The sequence below is a fragment of the Athene noctua genome, chromosome 7 (assembly GCF_965140245.1).
Source record: "Athene noctua chromosome 7, bAthNoc1.hap1.1, whole genome shotgun sequence".
Classification (NCBI taxonomy): domain Eukaryota; kingdom Metazoa; phylum Chordata; class Aves; order Strigiformes; family Strigidae; genus Athene; species Athene noctua.
The window spans coordinates 40,876,587-40,894,613 of NC_134043.1; the positions used below are offsets into that span (position 1 = coordinate 40,876,587).

General features: G+C 40.2%; 1 protein-coding gene across 4 annotated transcripts in view; it reads right to left on the reverse strand.

Annotated features, from left to right (window-relative positions):
* Positions 1-3,939: 3,939 nt before the first annotated feature.
* Positions 3,940-18,027, reverse strand: part of ZNF385B (zinc finger protein 385B) — a 181,152-nt gene continuing 167,064 nt past the window's right edge. Inside the window, exons 4-7 of one of the 4 annotated variants that reach the window (XM_074910975.1) lie at positions 10,009-10,254; positions 8,759-8,937; positions 7,566-7,667; positions 3,940-5,963 (exon numbers count right to left, since the gene is read on the reverse strand). In XM_074910975.1, coding sequence (XP_074767076.1) covers positions 5,745-5,963; positions 7,566-7,667; positions 8,759-8,937; positions 10,009-10,254 — 746 coding nt within the window. In that variant the 3' untranslated portion in view covers positions 3,940-5,744. The remainder of the gene's footprint in view (positions 5,964-7,565; positions 7,668-8,758; positions 8,938-10,008; positions 10,255-18,027) is intronic. The other 3 variants (XM_074910974.1, XM_074910976.1, XM_074910972.1) reach the window with 3 other exon arrangements.

The window sequence follows — 18,027 nt, forward strand, 5'->3', positions numbered from 1 at the left end:
ACTCCTTTCAGTTCCCCTTCTTCAGCCTACTACAGATAAGACGCTTGTGTTCATTTTTTCAGGCTTTCATAGCAGATGCCCACCATGTTGTGAGTGATCAGTCAGTATTAGTGCTGCAAGTTTCCTTCAGCTTCAAATTACCTGGTAACACAATGATTACTTTCGATTTTTCAGCAGACCACCTTTTTTATCTTTCAGAATTATTGACTTAAATAGAACTATTTAAGAGAGGTCACCTAGTCCAGCCTTTTGCTCAAGGCATTTGGAGTTGGATCAGGCTGCTCACCTGGCTCCATATAAGAGCTTCCCCAAAGGCGGATATTCGGATATTGCAATAACCTTCCCGGACAACCTGCATCAGGGCTTACCCGCTTTTACTGTGAAACCTTTTTTTTTTTTTTTTTTTTTTTTCTTATGCGCAGTCAGAACATTCTTTCCTACGGCTTTTGGCTGTCTCCTCTCATCCTCTCATGGGGCTTCTGTGGGACACATCAGTCTTTTCCCTGTGACCACAGATCAGACACTTGAGGACAGTGGCCAGAACAGCCACAACCTTCTCCAGGCTCAACAAGCCCACCTCGCTTTCCTGAACACAACATGCTGGTTTCCCAACCACCTTTGTGGCCTTCTCCCAGACTTGCTCCAATTTGTCAAAATCTCTCTCATATCAGAGGCCCCAGACAGGACATGTTACTCCAGGTGCAGCTTGGAAAGTGCCAAACAGAGGAGTTTTACCACATCCCTGAACCTGTTGGCCATGGTTTTGCTAATACAGCACAGTATTCAGTTAGGCTCTGCTGCCACAAGGGCGCACTGTAGACCCGTGTTCAATTTGTACACCAAAAAATTTGGGTGTCCTCCCACCCCGCCCGGGTCCTTTCCCGCAGAGCTGCTTTCTGTTGAGTGGGCCCGGTCTGCAGTATTGCATGGGGTGTCTCCTGTCCTTCCCAGACACGGGACTTGGCCTCTGCCTGAGCCCCATGAGGTTACCATCAAGCCAGGTGTCCAGTTTGCAGCGGTCGCTCCGGGCAGCAGCCTTACCCTCCAGCATTAGCGCCCGGAAAGGCAGCCCCCCGGCTGGGGATTAAAACTTGCACACTTGCCAAGTGCTCTCCATCCCACTGGTCACTGGTGAGTGCGTTACATGTTACTGACCCGAGGAGCAACACTCAGCTGGCTCTCACAGACCGCAAACAGCTGACCAACGTGTCACGCGTGGTGGCCCAGCCGCTCCTCCAGCCACCCTGCAGCCACCCACTCCGTCCATGCTGCCCCCATTTGCCTGCTGTGACTCCAAGAGCGATGGTGTCGAAGCCGTACTGAAGCCAATGTAAGGGCACCCACTGCTCCCCCTTGCCTGCACAGACAGGCATCTCCTCCCAGAAAGCACTCAGGCTGCTCAGGCATGATTTTGCCTTTTGTAAACCCATGTTGGCCAATCCCAACCACCTACTTGTTTTCATGTGCTTGGATTTCTGCCATTTTTGAAGACAAGCATAAAATTGTCCTTTTTCCAGTCACTAGGAACCTCCCTCAACTGCAGGCCTTTCAAAGGCGACAGGCTCCATTTGGCCTCCTCCACTTCTGGTGCTTGGCAGGAGTTGGGTCTTGGCATTCAGCATCTAGCACAGTATCATACAAATAAACATGAATAGGACACTAAACCAAATAGAAATATTTCTAAATCAATGTTACTTTAATCCAAAACCATTACAATATCTAAGAATTCTAGATACTCAAAAATATATACACAGTTTTAGCTGAAATACTGGTCATTCCGATAAACACTTGAGGATGCTTAGGTTGTCACTTGAAATAAGAATGTTAAGAAAAAAATGGTTAAAAAAATATACTAGCCATCGTAAGAAAATCATCATGACCACTGTGACCAGAAGGTGACAGCTGTGGAGATTTACTGTCTAACCAAGCATGAATAAGTAGTACAGTACCTCACTTATTCAAAGTGACATGTTCAAAAGATATACAGTGAGCCTCACTGGATTATTGCCAGATGCGTAAAGGTAGTGAAATACTTCCTGCAGAGCTTAAGACAACCATGTTCTCTTTTTTTCAGACAAATGTGACAAATTCTTCTGCAAAACTTTTCTGAGCATAAAATTTATAGTCCAAGAACACAGCGTAAGAGAGCAAAATAATTTATTTTTTAATGAATAATCTGTTTCTTACAGGAAACATTTATTAGTTTATAGTAGATGGACTCAAATTCCCAGTGTAACATTATCATTGGAGTTCAAGTGGTGATGTGGACAGGGCAATATGTATGCCGGTTTCCGTCTTCTGCCTTCCGCCATCTTACTGAAGTCAGAAGGAAATATTACTGTTTTGACCTGCAGAAATGAGACGCACACATACCTGTATCCTGCAATGATCATAGAAGATCCTATTTCTGTATTTTTCTTAAAAGTATATATCTATATAGATTACTGAACCATGTCCTCTGTTTGATACCCTTTATGGAAATATTTTGCACTACAAGGACCATGATCCAGACACACGCACCAGCAGAAAGTTCCTGCTGATGTGTCCACGTACAGCCTGAATCCTTTTTCTTCTGCTACAGAAAGATGGCAGTGCCAGGTGACAATCCCTGACCAATACAGTGCCCCTTATAACTTTTGACTTCTCACACAGGAACAGCTTGCAGCTCAGAGCCCAGTGAGCAGACCTAGAATAACAGACATACGGGAGGATGTGGTCTGTAACTTCAACCTTACTACCTCAGTGGTTTTCACAATTAATATATTTATTCAAAATGGTAACTGCAATGTAAATATTATATTTCAGTACTAGCCCTTTGTAATTAAAAAATCCATTCATTTCATAGCTAGCTGACTGTAATGCTATTACACCTCAAGAGAAAACATCCTAACACCAAAAAAAAAGCTGATAGCCTTTGTGCAAGTATGAATTTTCCTTCTCATGTAGAGCTCATTTCTAAAATGTGAGAGCCCAGCAGGCATAATGAAGTTTGCCATTTATCATGTAATTATCATCTCAAATGCTCAGTCCTGCATGTCATGGACAAAGTTTTGGTGGCAAGCAGAGGTACAGTACACACAATATAAGTTAACACAGCAAAGAGTACAAAGCGTGTTGAATATGAATTTGAACATGAGTCTTCCTTGGCTTACAATCACAATCTGTGAAACGCAAAGAGCTAAAGGACTAAGCAATTTCTCTCACTGCTGAATGACACGACACATTCTCTCACTCTTAGTGGCCTAAATATTTCTCCAGTGTAAGATGCTCTTTGAAATAATCAGCCATCCAACAAATCTACACATCCCTGGCCAGTCCCCTCCTTAGTACAGGTTTTCTGTACCTTATATGGGAATATTTTCAATTGCAGAAACTTGTAATTGCTTTACATTTCTCATCACTGACAGTAGGTTATAAAAAGCAGCTAAAATAGCATGTTTCCCGAAGAACCAATTAAAATACACTTCTGTAGATCTATCTCATGTTGGACAGAAACACGATCCTCATGCAAGTAACTCCTCTGAAAGTGGCTGAGGAGCTAAACCTGACTCCCCACAAGCATGAGTTACAAAATCAGACACAAACAGATGCACATGCAAGACTGCCTACCGGTTACTACCTTGCAATTCTCACAGTCCACAGGATTAATACAATTTACCCGCTTCCTCGGAAGATGCTAAAAGTCCAGATTCCCTTAGCTATCTCTTTGTAGGCGATTCTCCAGTGAATTATCCTCTCACAACACAGTCGACTGCTCCACTGAATAGTGGAAATTGGGCAGAATTACACTTGCAGAAAATGGTCTCTAATATGTGGCATCTATGAGCTATATGTTGGTCTGTAAATTCTCTATTATAAAGTTTCTGAAATTCTTACTCCTTGGCCTTTCTGGCTTTGTAATGGCCCCGTTGGCTTTGTATTAACCCTAACAGTCTTACAGTTGAATCTTTTTACTCTTGTACTTTACTTTTTCACTTTATATCAACGAAGAAAAGATTTTTACAGAATAGATCAAGCTTTTCATCAGGGAAAAAGATAATTTCAAAGCTTCCTCAAGCACTTGCCTTCAAAAGCCTGCTGCATCAAGCAGCTGTCTACTTTGCCTACGCTTCAGAGCAAGTCCTGGCTCCAAAGTGACCCGTTTCCAGTCTCAGGTATGCCCAGGTTGGTTTTAAAGTTAATCCTTAATCTCCATCAGAGATGGCATAACCATGCTGCAGCACTTTGGCAGTGCAATAGTAAAACCATAATCACCCACCTGGCTCTACTGCTTCTTCCTCTGAAACTCCAGTGTGGTGAATGTTTACAGTCTTACTGCAAAAATGCCCCAGTAAAGGCTGTAACAGGATGCAGCAAGGAAAAGATGTTAAAACACAAGGGAAGTAAACACAGGTTCTGTAATTATACTTTATGGCAACTCTAGTGCTTTGTCTGCTCCTGAAGGCTCCTTTAGGTAAATTTGTTTGTTCCAGGTTTTTTTTCTTCTGTACCAATTAATAAACACAAGAAGCAGGAATATTTTTCTTATTATTTTATTGAAAAGGTACATTTAAAAAAATACACAGACATTTTACTATTATGGATTGCAGATAAAGATGCTCTAAAAGTTAATTCTATTTTGTTTTTCTTTCTTCCACCTGTTCTCCCCATTATCACATAATGACTTCAGTCTGAGTACTGCATATTGATATCACCTTTATAAAAGGGTTGGGGCATTACTGCAATATATTCAGTAAACAGATAATACAGTAAATTATAAATATTTTATGTTCTGTACATTATTGCATTAGGGAGCCACAACATTATGCAGCATTGTTACAAAGGAAACTAGTTAGAAATGAAGAAGAAAGGATATTTAGGTACAAATACATGGATCCGTTGCCTTCTTGAACAATGCATGTGAGCTGTGGTAATGTGCAATTGAAAAGCTTTTTTTTCTCTTTAAACATTGCTTAGCAACAACAGTGAGTAAACAACAAAAATAAGTTAAATGAAAGTAGCAAACAAGTAGTAATCTTAACTATTTATATGTTATATGGCTTTCTATTTTAAATTTCTCTAAATAAAGTGTGACACAAAAGAAATAATTAAAAGCTTCAGCACTGCATTGCTTTCAAACATCTGCACAGAAACTAAAAATATTAAAATCAGACGTGTGATACATCTTTAGTACTACACAAGATACACCAGTACTGGGGCCTAGGACAGTACACAATTCCTGTCAACAAGAGCACACTGAAAAGAAAAAGACGCAATTCATTTTTGAGATGTTACCCACAATCAAGCATTTGGTTCATCTACCTTTTTTCCATATTAGATGATACCCCATTGGTTTTCAGAGAAGTATTTACATAAGTGTGAGTGAGGAAGACCCTAGTTTTCAAGTCTGTCAGGAAAATATTTTACGATCGTTGATTACAAGGTGCATCATATATATTGAAAAAAAAAATTAAAAAGTAATAGATGTATGAATCTTTAATGGTGTAAATTTTATGAGCAATTAAGTTTTTACTAAATCACTCTATTTGGATTAAAAAAGGAGAGACAGAGAAAGACTGAAAAAGAAAGTTGTCTAGACTCCAGAATGCAGTACCGTCAAAGATGAATTTTATGATGTGGGTGGCTGAGGTGTCACGCTGGATGGCATTTTCAAAAGAGAAAGACATTTTAACATCTTGACCCTTTTCCTGCTTTTCTTTTACCCTTTCTACTGGCCATAGTCATCTCTTTTTTACATCAATAAATTAGTATGGTGCAAAAAGTATGGAAGCAGGTGTTGCCCTGATGGGACCATGGCCTGGCCTGAGGAGAGCTGGTGGTATTGCAGGTGCCTGGAACAAGGATGCAGAGGGGCGAGGAGGAAGGGACAGAGCTGATGATACAGCTGCAGCCGCAGCCAGAGGAGATGAAAGGAAAGCAGGTGCAAGAGGCTTAATCATGTCCTTCTGGAATGCAAGTTTTGCCTGGAATAAAACACACAAAATAGCAACGTAAATACAGTTCTCCCCATGCCCACTTTTACATGAGAGAGAAATGAACCCTGGCAAAGGGCACACCATGGTTTCTCACAGAAACCTCATGTCAGCTGCTTAGAAATTTTACCCACATTGTCTTCTTGCTCTCAAGGCAATTAAAGCAACCAAATTGTATATGTAAAGATACATAAATATCTTGAGTGTAGGGGCAGTCACACTGACATTTAGAGGAAGCGTAATTTGGATGTAAACAACATTAGATTATGTAAATCATAACTGTGCAAGAAATATTAAAAAAAATAATAATTAAGACTTCAATGCCAAAAGTCAAATTTTCCACTTGCAAAAGTGAATATTAGAAAAGTAGAGTGGTCAAGATGGCAAGCTAGTATTAGTCCAGTCAGCTTTTAACCTGCCATTGCAGAGCTGCTCTTTTCAAAATAGAAATATTTTTTAAGATCAACACCATAAAGAATTCTTTCTGAAAGAATTATTACTCAGTTTATGATCTAAAATTGTTGCTGGTGCTTGCAGTGAAAAAGCTAATCAGAAATATATACACCAGTCTCACTGAAAAGGGTTTGCGCCACAACCACACATTTGTGGGGGCAAAGATACTCACATCCTTCATTGAGTGGAGGGCTCTCCTTATGCAATAGGTTATAAAATGAAGTATTACACAAGTGAAGAAGATTAGTGTGTGCAGAACCTATCACGTGCGGAGACTTAGAGAAAGCCTGCGGCATTTGCCTCTATATGCTTACAAAGACATATTAACGTTTCAGCTTTTAAAGGCTTTTCACGTGCTTACTCTTGCACACACGCATTTGCATCTCTCTCTTTCCAACCTATAAATTGTTTCTGTGCCATAGGTGGCATGCACTTTTCCCTAATGAATAAAATACAGGCTGAGTCATGAGCAAATGAACATACAATCTGTGCTGTGCTAGAGCCAGCCCGAACTCCAGCTGCAGCTGACTGGCAGAACCAGCTTGGGGAATTCCTGGGAATGCAGGTCGGTGTGAAAGGGGAACAGCTAGGGGCAGGTGTTTCGGTAGCCAGTGACAGACACAGCCCGATGATGCAGATAGGCAATCAAGTCTCTTAAACACCTGGTAACTCTTTTGCACCAACATAATACATCCACACAGCACTCTGCTTTGCTGTATGGAGAGAACGAGCATTAGTATTTTTATATCTTAACATCTTATGTCCTTTTCCCTGACCGCATCCATCGTAACTGAGAGTTACGTCAGGTGCCCAGAAAGGCAGAGTATTTACATTGCTGCCTTCAAGAAGTGTGCTAGCCCAGCAGAGCTGATACCGTTCCATGGGGCACACGGTTCATTCCCATTCCACTGATTATTCCCTTCTTCCTAGCAGTAAATAACACATGCAGTGCTGTCTGCGTGTCTTTGTCTGGGCAGACAGAACACGTAACTATCTTCAAATCTGATCCCCATGCAGACTCAGCCTTCAGGGGAGAAAAGCTGCAGAAGCATCAGGTCTGTCATGTTCCTGTCTCTGTGCACTGGGAGTCCCCAAGGTCACAAATTCACACAGACAGTGATGAGAAATAAAAATACTTACTGCTAAAATACTTGGGCTGCGCTGCAGTTTGTTGTAAGGACTATATTTGGGTTTCATAGGCTTCCCTGCAACTCTGTCCTTATGCCTTCGGCTGGAAATGTGCTGAAATAAATATCCTCACATTTAATTAGCTGTTTAAACATTTCTCAGTTTTGAGTTTGAAATTGATTTATCAGCAGGATATGCCTAAGCCCCTGTTTGTAAGATAAAGTAGGTTCTTTAGAGAGAGCAAAGATGAGTTTTGCTAAATTAAACATAACAATTTGGAGCACATCAAACAGAGAATCAGAAACTAATCAAATACAGTGAATTCTGTGATCCGAGACAGGCTCTGCAAATTATTGATATTTTGGTTAATATTTCCTTTTTCCACTTGAGGAGCTTTGAACCAGGCAGAGCTGTGATCACTAGGTCATAGGGATATTCAGAAGTAGGAGGCAAATTTCAGTCTCGCTGATGCTGTTTGGCTGCATAAATAATTCACTGTTAGTTGAAGGAAGAACCAGTACCCAGGGATATGTCTACACCATGCAATTTAATATTATCTTAGAGATAACTGAAATAACTGGGAATGAGAGGACACATCCACAGAGCACAGCACCATCCAGTTAAGAGACTCCTCTTTGGGTAGCAGTGTTTGTACTGGCACAGCTCTGCACCCAGGGCTAATTGGCTTGGACAGAGCAGAGCTGCATGTTCACACGGCTATGCTGTTAGTGGTGGTGTTGCTCTACACAATTCAGACATATCTACAGTATTGCCCTCCTGCTGATTGTCCTAAACCAATAGATTCAAGTCACATTCTCCTTCTCACATAGTATTAAAAAGTATCCCAGCTGATTGAAACAGCAGCAAAAGAGGAATTGAGGGAACCTCAATCCAGAATTTCTCCATTTGGGAGTCCAAAGTTTAAATCTCTCTCTTGAGCCAGAGAAAACTTTTAAACTAGATCTGCTATGTTACTCATTGATACTGACCACCTCGTCCCTGACTCCCAAGACCATTTCTTCCCCAGCTGGAACACCTAGGTGAACATGACCTATGGTGAACTATTTAGAAATAGTTGTGGGATGACAGAAAAGAAACACGAGGTCCACTTTTTGCCAAACCATCTTCACACAGACCTACATTGCACCTAAAATACTGCAGCGCAGCTAAAAACAACAAAGGAGCCCCAGATACATGCAAGCTACCTGTTTAAGTTGAATTTCCGAATTAACATGGACATCACAGATTTCACAATGAAATGTCTTGTTCTGCAGTCCTGAGCCTTTACTGCCATTCTGCATCTTCAGGCGGGATCCAGGCCTGGGGTAAGACTTGATGGGACCAGCACCGTTCCGAGCCTCAACCATGGTCTTGTGCTTGGAGCCTAATGGGCACGGAGACACAGGTGAGTTAATGATCAGCAACATACAACCATGTCCATTAGCCTTGGGACTTTTTGTAACACATTTATCTCCAAGACAGAATGATTAAAGTCACCACAGATTGGGACTAATGACGACTCTGGATTTGGTGAGTCTAATTCCCACTTCCTCAATCTAAAGGGAAGACAGGCAGTGGGTGAAGGGTTTGTACAAAAAGGGAACAACAGGCACGCTGGACCACTGCCTCTCTGTCTGGGGGCAGTGTGTGACTGTATGGCCAAGGTGGTTTTTGCTTATTCTTCTGCCAAAATCCATATAGCTGCTGAATCATAAAAAAAGGCATTAGCCAAGAATAGGATAGGAATCACAGCAATCACTCAAAACCTGCCTAGGAACAGGAATACTTCAGTCAGTATCCTCTGATTTGGAAGAAATGGTTGCTTCGGCCATTTCAAGAATAGATTACAGCTGTCAAACCAGCTTCAGTGGTTTGTTAACAAGCTTTACATCAGCAGCGTATCACAGAGCAGCCAGAGCACATTAGGGATTGCTGCTTGTGGCCTTTTGAAGGGTGCATATCTAATCTGCAATAATCAAAAGATTCTAGGACATCTAGGAAATCTAAGGAGCCCACCATAAATTATCAAACATATCAAATAATAAAAACTACTATAAGTTGTACCAGCATAAAAACAGATACCAGAGACAGTGAGATGAAATATGAAAGAGAGAGCGAGCTGACATTTTAGAAACCTTAGTGTTTCAGACAACTATGATCCTCACTATGAAGGTATGATGGAATCCGACTAGGTAACATGAACTGTAGGGATTTTGTCAACTAAAAGCCTTTAGAGAACATGAAGGACAGTTAAAAAAATAATAGAGAGCGCTTCAATGAAGTATCAAACACTACACGTGAAACTGTCATTAACAGAAAAGTTTTTGTAACTTGCCATTGTAAGTTTTAACTAAAAGACTCTTCAGTGAAGTGTGACTACCACAGTGACAGAAAACCAGCTTGTGAATTTTAAAAATAATCACACACTACTGACTTGCACTGTATGCATACTCACCTGTATTGTGGGCTTCTAGTTGTGACAGGGAATTCACAGCCACTTTGCATAATGAACAGTAAAGTAGTTTTTTGGCTTTTTCCTCTTCTGACTCAGAAACTGTGTTAGGAGCTCCATTTGTGCTCTTAGAGGATGAGGCAGGTGTTGCTGGTGCCACTGCTGCCACTCCAGGTTTGGGAAGAAAAGGACCCACTTCTGTACTGGACTGCTGACTTGCACTACTGGGTTTTGCTTTCCCTTTGTCTTCTAAAAGAAGCAAAGTACTTATGTCATAACATGCTGCACACACACACACACACACACACACACAGAATCGCACAGTAATAGTCCTGTGGTTTTAGCGAACCTAACAAAACAGGGGCCTCATTCATCTTTTTTTATACAGGACAGCAGCATCCTTGAAATCCTGTTAAAATCCCACCATGAAATGTGTGTAATTTGACAAAAGGGGTGATTTTCCTGGTTTTTAAGGTTACCAGTGAATACCAATGACTTCAACAAATTCATGCCAGCTGTTGTTGCTGTCATGCTGCAGGTTTGCCCAGTTGAAAGGAGCCCAAGAAAGCCCAAAGGCAGCCAGGGTTAAGGACTGGAGAGCACTCAGAGACATGCAAGGCTTTGCACTGGGGATTACAAGAATATTTCTGACAAACAATATATTTGCCTTTAGAATGGCTCAAGTTTCTCAAAGTCACTGGGAAGACACTGAAAAGCTCCAGCACCATCTTGACATATGATATCCCTCATTTCGGTTACTGGAGTTGATTATGGTACTACACTGCACACATGAACACAGCTGCTAATATTTTTTGGCTTTTCAAAGAACAATTTCCCATATATCTGGAGATCAGATAGCTCCAACGTGCATTTGGTGCATTCCTCTATCACTTCACAAGCATGAGTCAATCATCTGTGCTCCTATGAGACAGGTAGGCAGGTATTACTTCATTTTACAGATGGTGATTTCAAAGCAAGAGATTAAATGTCCCAACTGTGCCTAAAGAGGAATTTTGTGCCAGAGCCAGTATTCACATGCTCCTTGCCTACATGTTGTCTACAAGAGCTCATTACATTTTAAGCCATTAAACTGCAGTCTGTGTGACCACAAGCCATTGTTTTGCAGTAGTGAAAGTTTACAAGCAGTAAAACAAGCCCACCCATAAAGAAGATGGGAGGGGAGGGGGACAGGACAGTGGTTCTGGTATGAGCAACCCTGATAAAATGGACCTAAGAAATGATTGTGTAAGTGACCTGTTGTCACTCTGAACAAAAGGAATCAAATTTTATCATCTAAGCGAGTACAACATCTACATAACAGCAACCTCTTAAAAACTACTTACATCCCATTCGAAACTTACGGCAGAGATTTAAACAGTGTTGAACTGATTTGAAAAACTAGGTTCTATTTTGAGCACTTGGTTATTTTTAAATATGGGCCCTTGCACTTAATATTCACAGCTACCAGACTCTGTTTTAACATCACTCTGTGTATCAGGCCAATGCCGTGCTACCAAGAATTCTGAAAACAGGATTGTACCCCCTACAACAAACCCTTCAGAGTGCATATGAACTAAAAACAGGCATCCTGAAACTAAAATCCACAGTTGTTGGCATATTTCCCTGAAGTGCATTGCAGTACATCAATTTTAGATTGTTAAAAACCAGAAGAAAGAAAATTCTAATAAAAGAATTATTATTTTCTTAAATAGCTATAAAAATGCTTTGAAATTACGCAACATGAACTGTACTAAACATTGAAAATTATCAAGTACAAAGAATAGTAGGGCCAAATTAATGAAAAAAACAGGTTCTGAAGGTATTTTGATTGATAAAGTATGACAAAAGAAAGTGATGTTAAATCATAGTTCATAGACTCTTCAATTTTAATCTCTATCGTAATAAGTTACATCTGCAAAAAAATATACGGCTTGTGAGTCTTCATAAAATACATGGGTTTAATAAATAGCATTTACTAACATTCGAAATTAACGAGTTTACAATATGGAAAGATTTCAGAGGTTGGGGGGGAGGTTATGTTGTTTCTCATGTATTTTTTCTAATGTAAGCATAATGATTTGGTGCTTTTGAAACACTTCCTGGAGACAGAAAACATCTCCTCCTGTGAGAGAGCGAGCAGGACAGGGCCAGCAGTGACGCCAGCAGATGTGCTCCAAGGTGGGCCCCTGCCCTGGGAGACTGCCCCACGCACCCAGTGCACCGTGCACCCTCCTGCCTGCAGCCCCTGTCCTTGCTCTTCAAACTGTCTGCAAGAAGAGGGAGCAGGTTTTAATTTGTTTTGCTGTCAAGCGTCTGTGGAGTTAGATCCTGAGCAACGGAGTAAGATCCATTTTGCACAGGCCACCAATTACCATTTCAGAGTGATGGTTTTCCATCGCTGAATTTAACAGATGATTGAAAAATGACAAATTTCATTTCCCACTTCTCCTCACTTAGCCGGCCACCAGCTGATGTGGTATGCCAATTTTTAAAATATTCCCTAGATTTACAGTGTTTTCACTATTCATAATACAAAGGAATTCTGGAGTATATAATGCGTAACAAGCTAACAAGAAAACTTCTAGAAAACGAAAGAGAAGTTACCAGCATCCAGCTGGGCTCAATTCTGCCAGTATTGCAGCTTTTGGAAAGAACCTCAGTTCACATAATAATTCCATCATTTGGAAAGCTTCCTGACACAAATAAGCTCTTCATCCATGGGGATGTATAAGGAGAGACATACACCCCTCTATGAATTAATGTTTCCTGCCACCATTCTGAATGCTTAATGCAGAACATCTTCAAAGATCATAATTGTAAGGTTATTATACAGTTTAACTCCCACAGAAAGTACATGGAGCTAAGTGCATATTTGTCACTGCAGTGGGGCCAGAATTGGGTTTTCCTGGCTTCTAAAATCAGAAAATTGCACTTCTCTAAATGGGCTTTTGATAACAGCTCATTGTTTTCAATCCACAGAATTCGAAACACCATTACTTACAGTTTTATGTTTGAGACAGAAATGCCAAGTATTCAAATGCGAAAAGCACAGGAAATGCAAATAGCGTGTATATACAAAGCACGAAGAAGACTACTCTTTTACTTGTACTTATACCACAGAACTAACAAATAATATCTCCATGCAGAAATCAGAAATGTAACTGCTAATGCCCGCATGCAGATATATATACTGCCAGACTGTAATCACTTTACAAAATACATGTGGATGGTGAGATGCAGCTGTAGGCTCATAGTCCTCCTGCTATTTCTGAAGGCAAGTATTATTGAGAATAGGCTCACATTTGCTCTGATCTCCACCTGGGCCAAGCCCACGAAGCCCAACAGAGGCAAACACGTGCATGAGTGAGTCCATCCTGCCCAGGACCAGGGATGCACTGGCTTCTGCTGCACAGCTCCGCAGAGCACAGCTGGAAGCAGGAGACCACGGCAGTATCAACCTCCTCCCAGAAAACTGTAGCTGTGATTCAACCTGAGTCAGGGTCAGGTTGAAATGCTCACGTCATAACTCATGTGCAAGAGGTTAATTTAAAATCTAACTCGTACTGTTGTACTGTATCCGACTATGGGGGGTTTTTTCCACATAGGAAGGCCATATTTCATCTGTGTTGAATTCCTGTCTTTAAGTCTCCCTTTTCCTCAAGACTCCAGAGAAGTAAATCAATGGTTCATTTCAAGTTCTTACTGAAGTCTGAATTTATTCTGAAATAGAGCCCAAGGAAAAAATAAAGCAAGCTAATTAAGTATTGCTTCAGGCTCAGTAATATCAATGCTCTTGTCGCCTACTTACATTGTTTCAATTCTGCTTTGAAGTTGTTTTCACATATTTCTGGTCGTTTGCCTTATGTTTGTGTCAGCAGCATGTTAAAATTCAAGACTTATTTATCTAATTATACCCTCATTTCAACTGTACATACCAAAGTCAGGACACAGCACAGGATAACATCAGGCAGGTTCAAATCTAACAGGTTCTAGGTTCTGATGCAAGGCCAGCTGAATGATTTACCAACCTTTGAAGGTCATGTGCCGCTCACTACAGTTGCTATAGCATAATCTGTAAAACCTACCCGTTAATGCTGAAATCCTAGTCCAGTTAAGTGAATGGGTTTGGCACTATCTCAAAAAAAAAGGGCGCAAATGCTACAATAAAACTTTTCCCCTCTGACACTCAACTTGCATCTCTTCGGTTACTTTCTTTCCTGGTGAACAACTAAATGGGAACTCTCTGCCCTGGCTCATAGACCACTAGTCAACGCAGTCCATGCAGAAAATGAAAATAATGTATTTTTTTTATCCCCCTAACCACTCCATTAAGCAGTTCGGCTTATAAGGTACCTTTAAGAGAGTTCACTTGGTTTACTTTATCATTTGTGTGAAGTGTTTACAAATTTATAACATATATATATATGCACATTATAAATTTATATTTTTAAATGATCTCTTACCATACTAAGATATGACTATAAGTATTGCTTTCTACAGCTAGGAAATACCTTTTTTTCTTTTTGAGCAAGAGTGATGATTTTGGTGCATCTTAGAAGTTCTAATTTGGACTTCACGATGAAAATACACACTCCATTTTCAATAGGAAAGTAACTTAAAATTCAGATCCTTAATTCAGAATTGAGATTCTTAATAAAAATAAAACCAGGAGAGTTCTAAAACTCATTATAAATCTAGCCATTCAAATGATAAAGGTTTTTCTGTATCATTGCTACTTATATCCCACAACATGCCTATCTGCACAGTTTTATCACCGCAGACAGGCAAAACATAACTTTGCAATAAACTTCTGTTCCACAGCAGCTTGTGCAGATAGCAATGGAAATTAAAAGATTATCCAAGGTAAAGATAATACATGTGATACATTTGCAGGAGCACTTTCCAACACATATGCTTTTAGAAACAGAGTTCTGCTATGATCCTAATACTCCTTACTAAACTGTCACGTACATTTTCTGCTTGTCTGTAATAAAGAAATAAACCTGCTCTTACTGTGACAGTAACAGAAGTAATAATATTTCAGTTACTGAAAACAGACATTCTGTGTGTGTGTGCATGTGATAAAAAGTACAGCTTTACACCTGTCTGCGCCTCTCCTCTGCCAGAAGCTGGGACTATAACCCACGACTTGTGCCGAAGGCTGAGCACACAGACAGACAAGGATCCCAGGACAGAGAACAGCCTCCCAGAGCAGTGCTGGCTGCAACAGAGGCAGCTCCCCACTGGGAAGAGACCATGCCGCACTGAAGAGCTGCCATACACGAAGGACTTACAATGTAAGGGCAGCACAGACATTGCAGAACGGCCACTGCTGCTCTAGACAACCCCACACCAAAGCTCTTTTGAGAGGTTTGCTCATTTCCCATCCTTGAAATGGAGATTTGTTTTTATAATTCTTCCACCTGCTCCTGCAACAGAACAGCCTAGAAAATAGCATAATGGAAAAACTATTTTCAGCTGTCTAGATATTTATTATTCTCCTTCGTAAAGGTAAGAAAATAGTAAATACTTGTGTTCTTTTTCTTCTTGAAATACCCGAAGGAAAGAGCCATGCAATTTTCAATGGCATTTCCAGCCTAAACCAGCTGCATTAGGAGAAAGACAGCAACAAAATAATTTACTGTGTAACTTGATCACTGTATGGTTATCAAGCCCATGCAACCGGTGAACAGAACCGATGCATCGTTAGGTGCATATCCTCTGGTGCGATCAGCCTTGTTCAGAGTGGGATGTCACAATACCACCCCACTACTGAAAGAATGACTTTTTAAAGCATGGACAGCTTGACGACCCTGAACGCCTTAAATTAATTTCCATCTATGCCATGGTAACTAAACTCAAAAGTGATTTCTGAAAGTTTATGTTTTATTTATGGGTTACTAGAAATGTGGTGCAAAGACTGTCTTATGATAGTCTTGATTTCACATTAAGATGTGTTACAGGGAACTGGTATTAGTCTGAAGTGTTGGTTTTGGAGGGTAATTGAAACTTTGAGGTAAAGCAAGCATATCTCCCAAAGCAGTAGAGCTGCACTGAGTGAAACAGATTTTCAGGTTCTCCCTGTAATTTCAACAGCTCCAAATATGCCTATGAATATTAGGCTGCATTAAACAACCTTTGAAGCATACAGTGATTACAGAATGGGAAGAGGAAATCAATCAGATTGTCAGACTATTGTATAAATACTCCTTCCCTCATCAACTGTGTGGCAAAGGTAAAATCAGTTGCATTAATTACAGCCATATACAATCCAAGAAATTTTGCTGAAAAGCTTATCACTGTAGCTCATTTGGCATCAATAAACACAAAGTAAAAAGATGTTTATTGAAAAATAAAATGCTCAGTTAAAATTTGACATGATAGATGATTGGCACATCTGACATAAAAATAAAGAGTGACACTTATTTCCCACTACATTTTTGCTTCCTACACTTCTTTATAAAACATGCCCATTGACAACGCTGCAGAGAGGCAAGTTAATTGATATTATTCAAATATATCATTTGACCTTGCTGTTCTAAGGTTTTTTTCACACAGAACAAGAAGGTGGTCCCCAGATGAAGCAATTTTCAGTTTAAGAGCAGAGATCACTGCTGCAGACAGACAGGTATGAAATCACAAAAGAGACAGAACAACCGGTCACCAACACAGGCACCGCTGTGGCAGCCAAACTTCACACAAACTTTCTTCTGCTTTTCAATCCATCACAGAGAAAGATAAATTTTCAGAGGTGAGAGTAACAGAAGTTAAGTTTGGCAGCTGTTTGCTGGGAGCTCTTCACAAATTGGACCAGGAAAAGGGGAAAGCTGCTTGGGAAGCTGGCTTCAACGGCTGATGGGTGGTAGGTGCAAGTCAGCATCTTGAAAAAGACATTACAGAAGACATACAAAGGTATAAAGAGTTTTGAAAGTGAAGGGCTTGATTTTGGAGAGAGAAAAACCAGTAGCTTCAGCTGTACCACAGAAATACTGTAACAAAATTTGCAGCATTTACAACAAAAACATGGAAGTAGAGAGATCACAATCAAAGAGGTTACAAGCCTGGCTGAAAGTAATTAAGGGAGATGTTAAGAAACAAGGACAAAATAAAAACAAGGTGGGAAAAACTCATTTAGTCACACTGTACTTGAAGGACTGCCTAAACAAACCCTAGGATTTATCCTGGAACGCAGGCCTGGGGCAGAGAGAACACCCACAACTACTGGAAACAGTAGTTGCTGTATATCTCTTTGCCCTGAAATAAGATATGGAGGGAGAAGATGATCAATGACTGAATTAATAGAATGACAAAAAGGGCCTCCTTCAATACATTAGAGAAAAGCTACTGAATAGAAAGGCAGACAGTAGCTCTAGTAAGAAAAGCAACTTTCAAAACATTGCTCTTCACAGAAAGTCTTATCTTCTGCTGGCTCACACTGCTATAAAAGAATAAAGCATCACTTACACAATTAATTACCCTTTTTATGAAGAAAAAGATGAACACTACGAGAAATATATGCCATAAAGATAATAGCAAGAAAGCAATTAAGTCACTAGTGGTCACAGCCTTACAGCATTTGTAACCACTCTGTCCTGCATCTCAGCATCACTCAAAAAAACCAACAAAGAGCATTAGATTATTTCTTGACACTCATTAAGACAGAATTAGCTAACTTTGATAAGGGATTCCAAAATCTTTTTTTTGTTTTAGCTCCACATTTGCTGAATAATGAGACTCTAATGGCTGTCAGACAAAATACCTACTTTCTCACCAGTTGTGCAGTCTACTGAGAAATGAGGCTAAAAAACCCGTAGGGCTCTGTTCTAGAAAAATTCCACTGCAAACCTACATGCAAATCAGACAGCAAAGCGTATCTATTAACCCTTTGATTACCATTAGCTTTTGTAAAATGTTTTTTCTTGTCTTTCAGGCCTGTCTCAAAAACAGATAGGTTTGATAGAATGAAAGTTGTTACATGAAATAAATCTGTTTGACACATGCTAAAGGAAACCAATTTTGTTT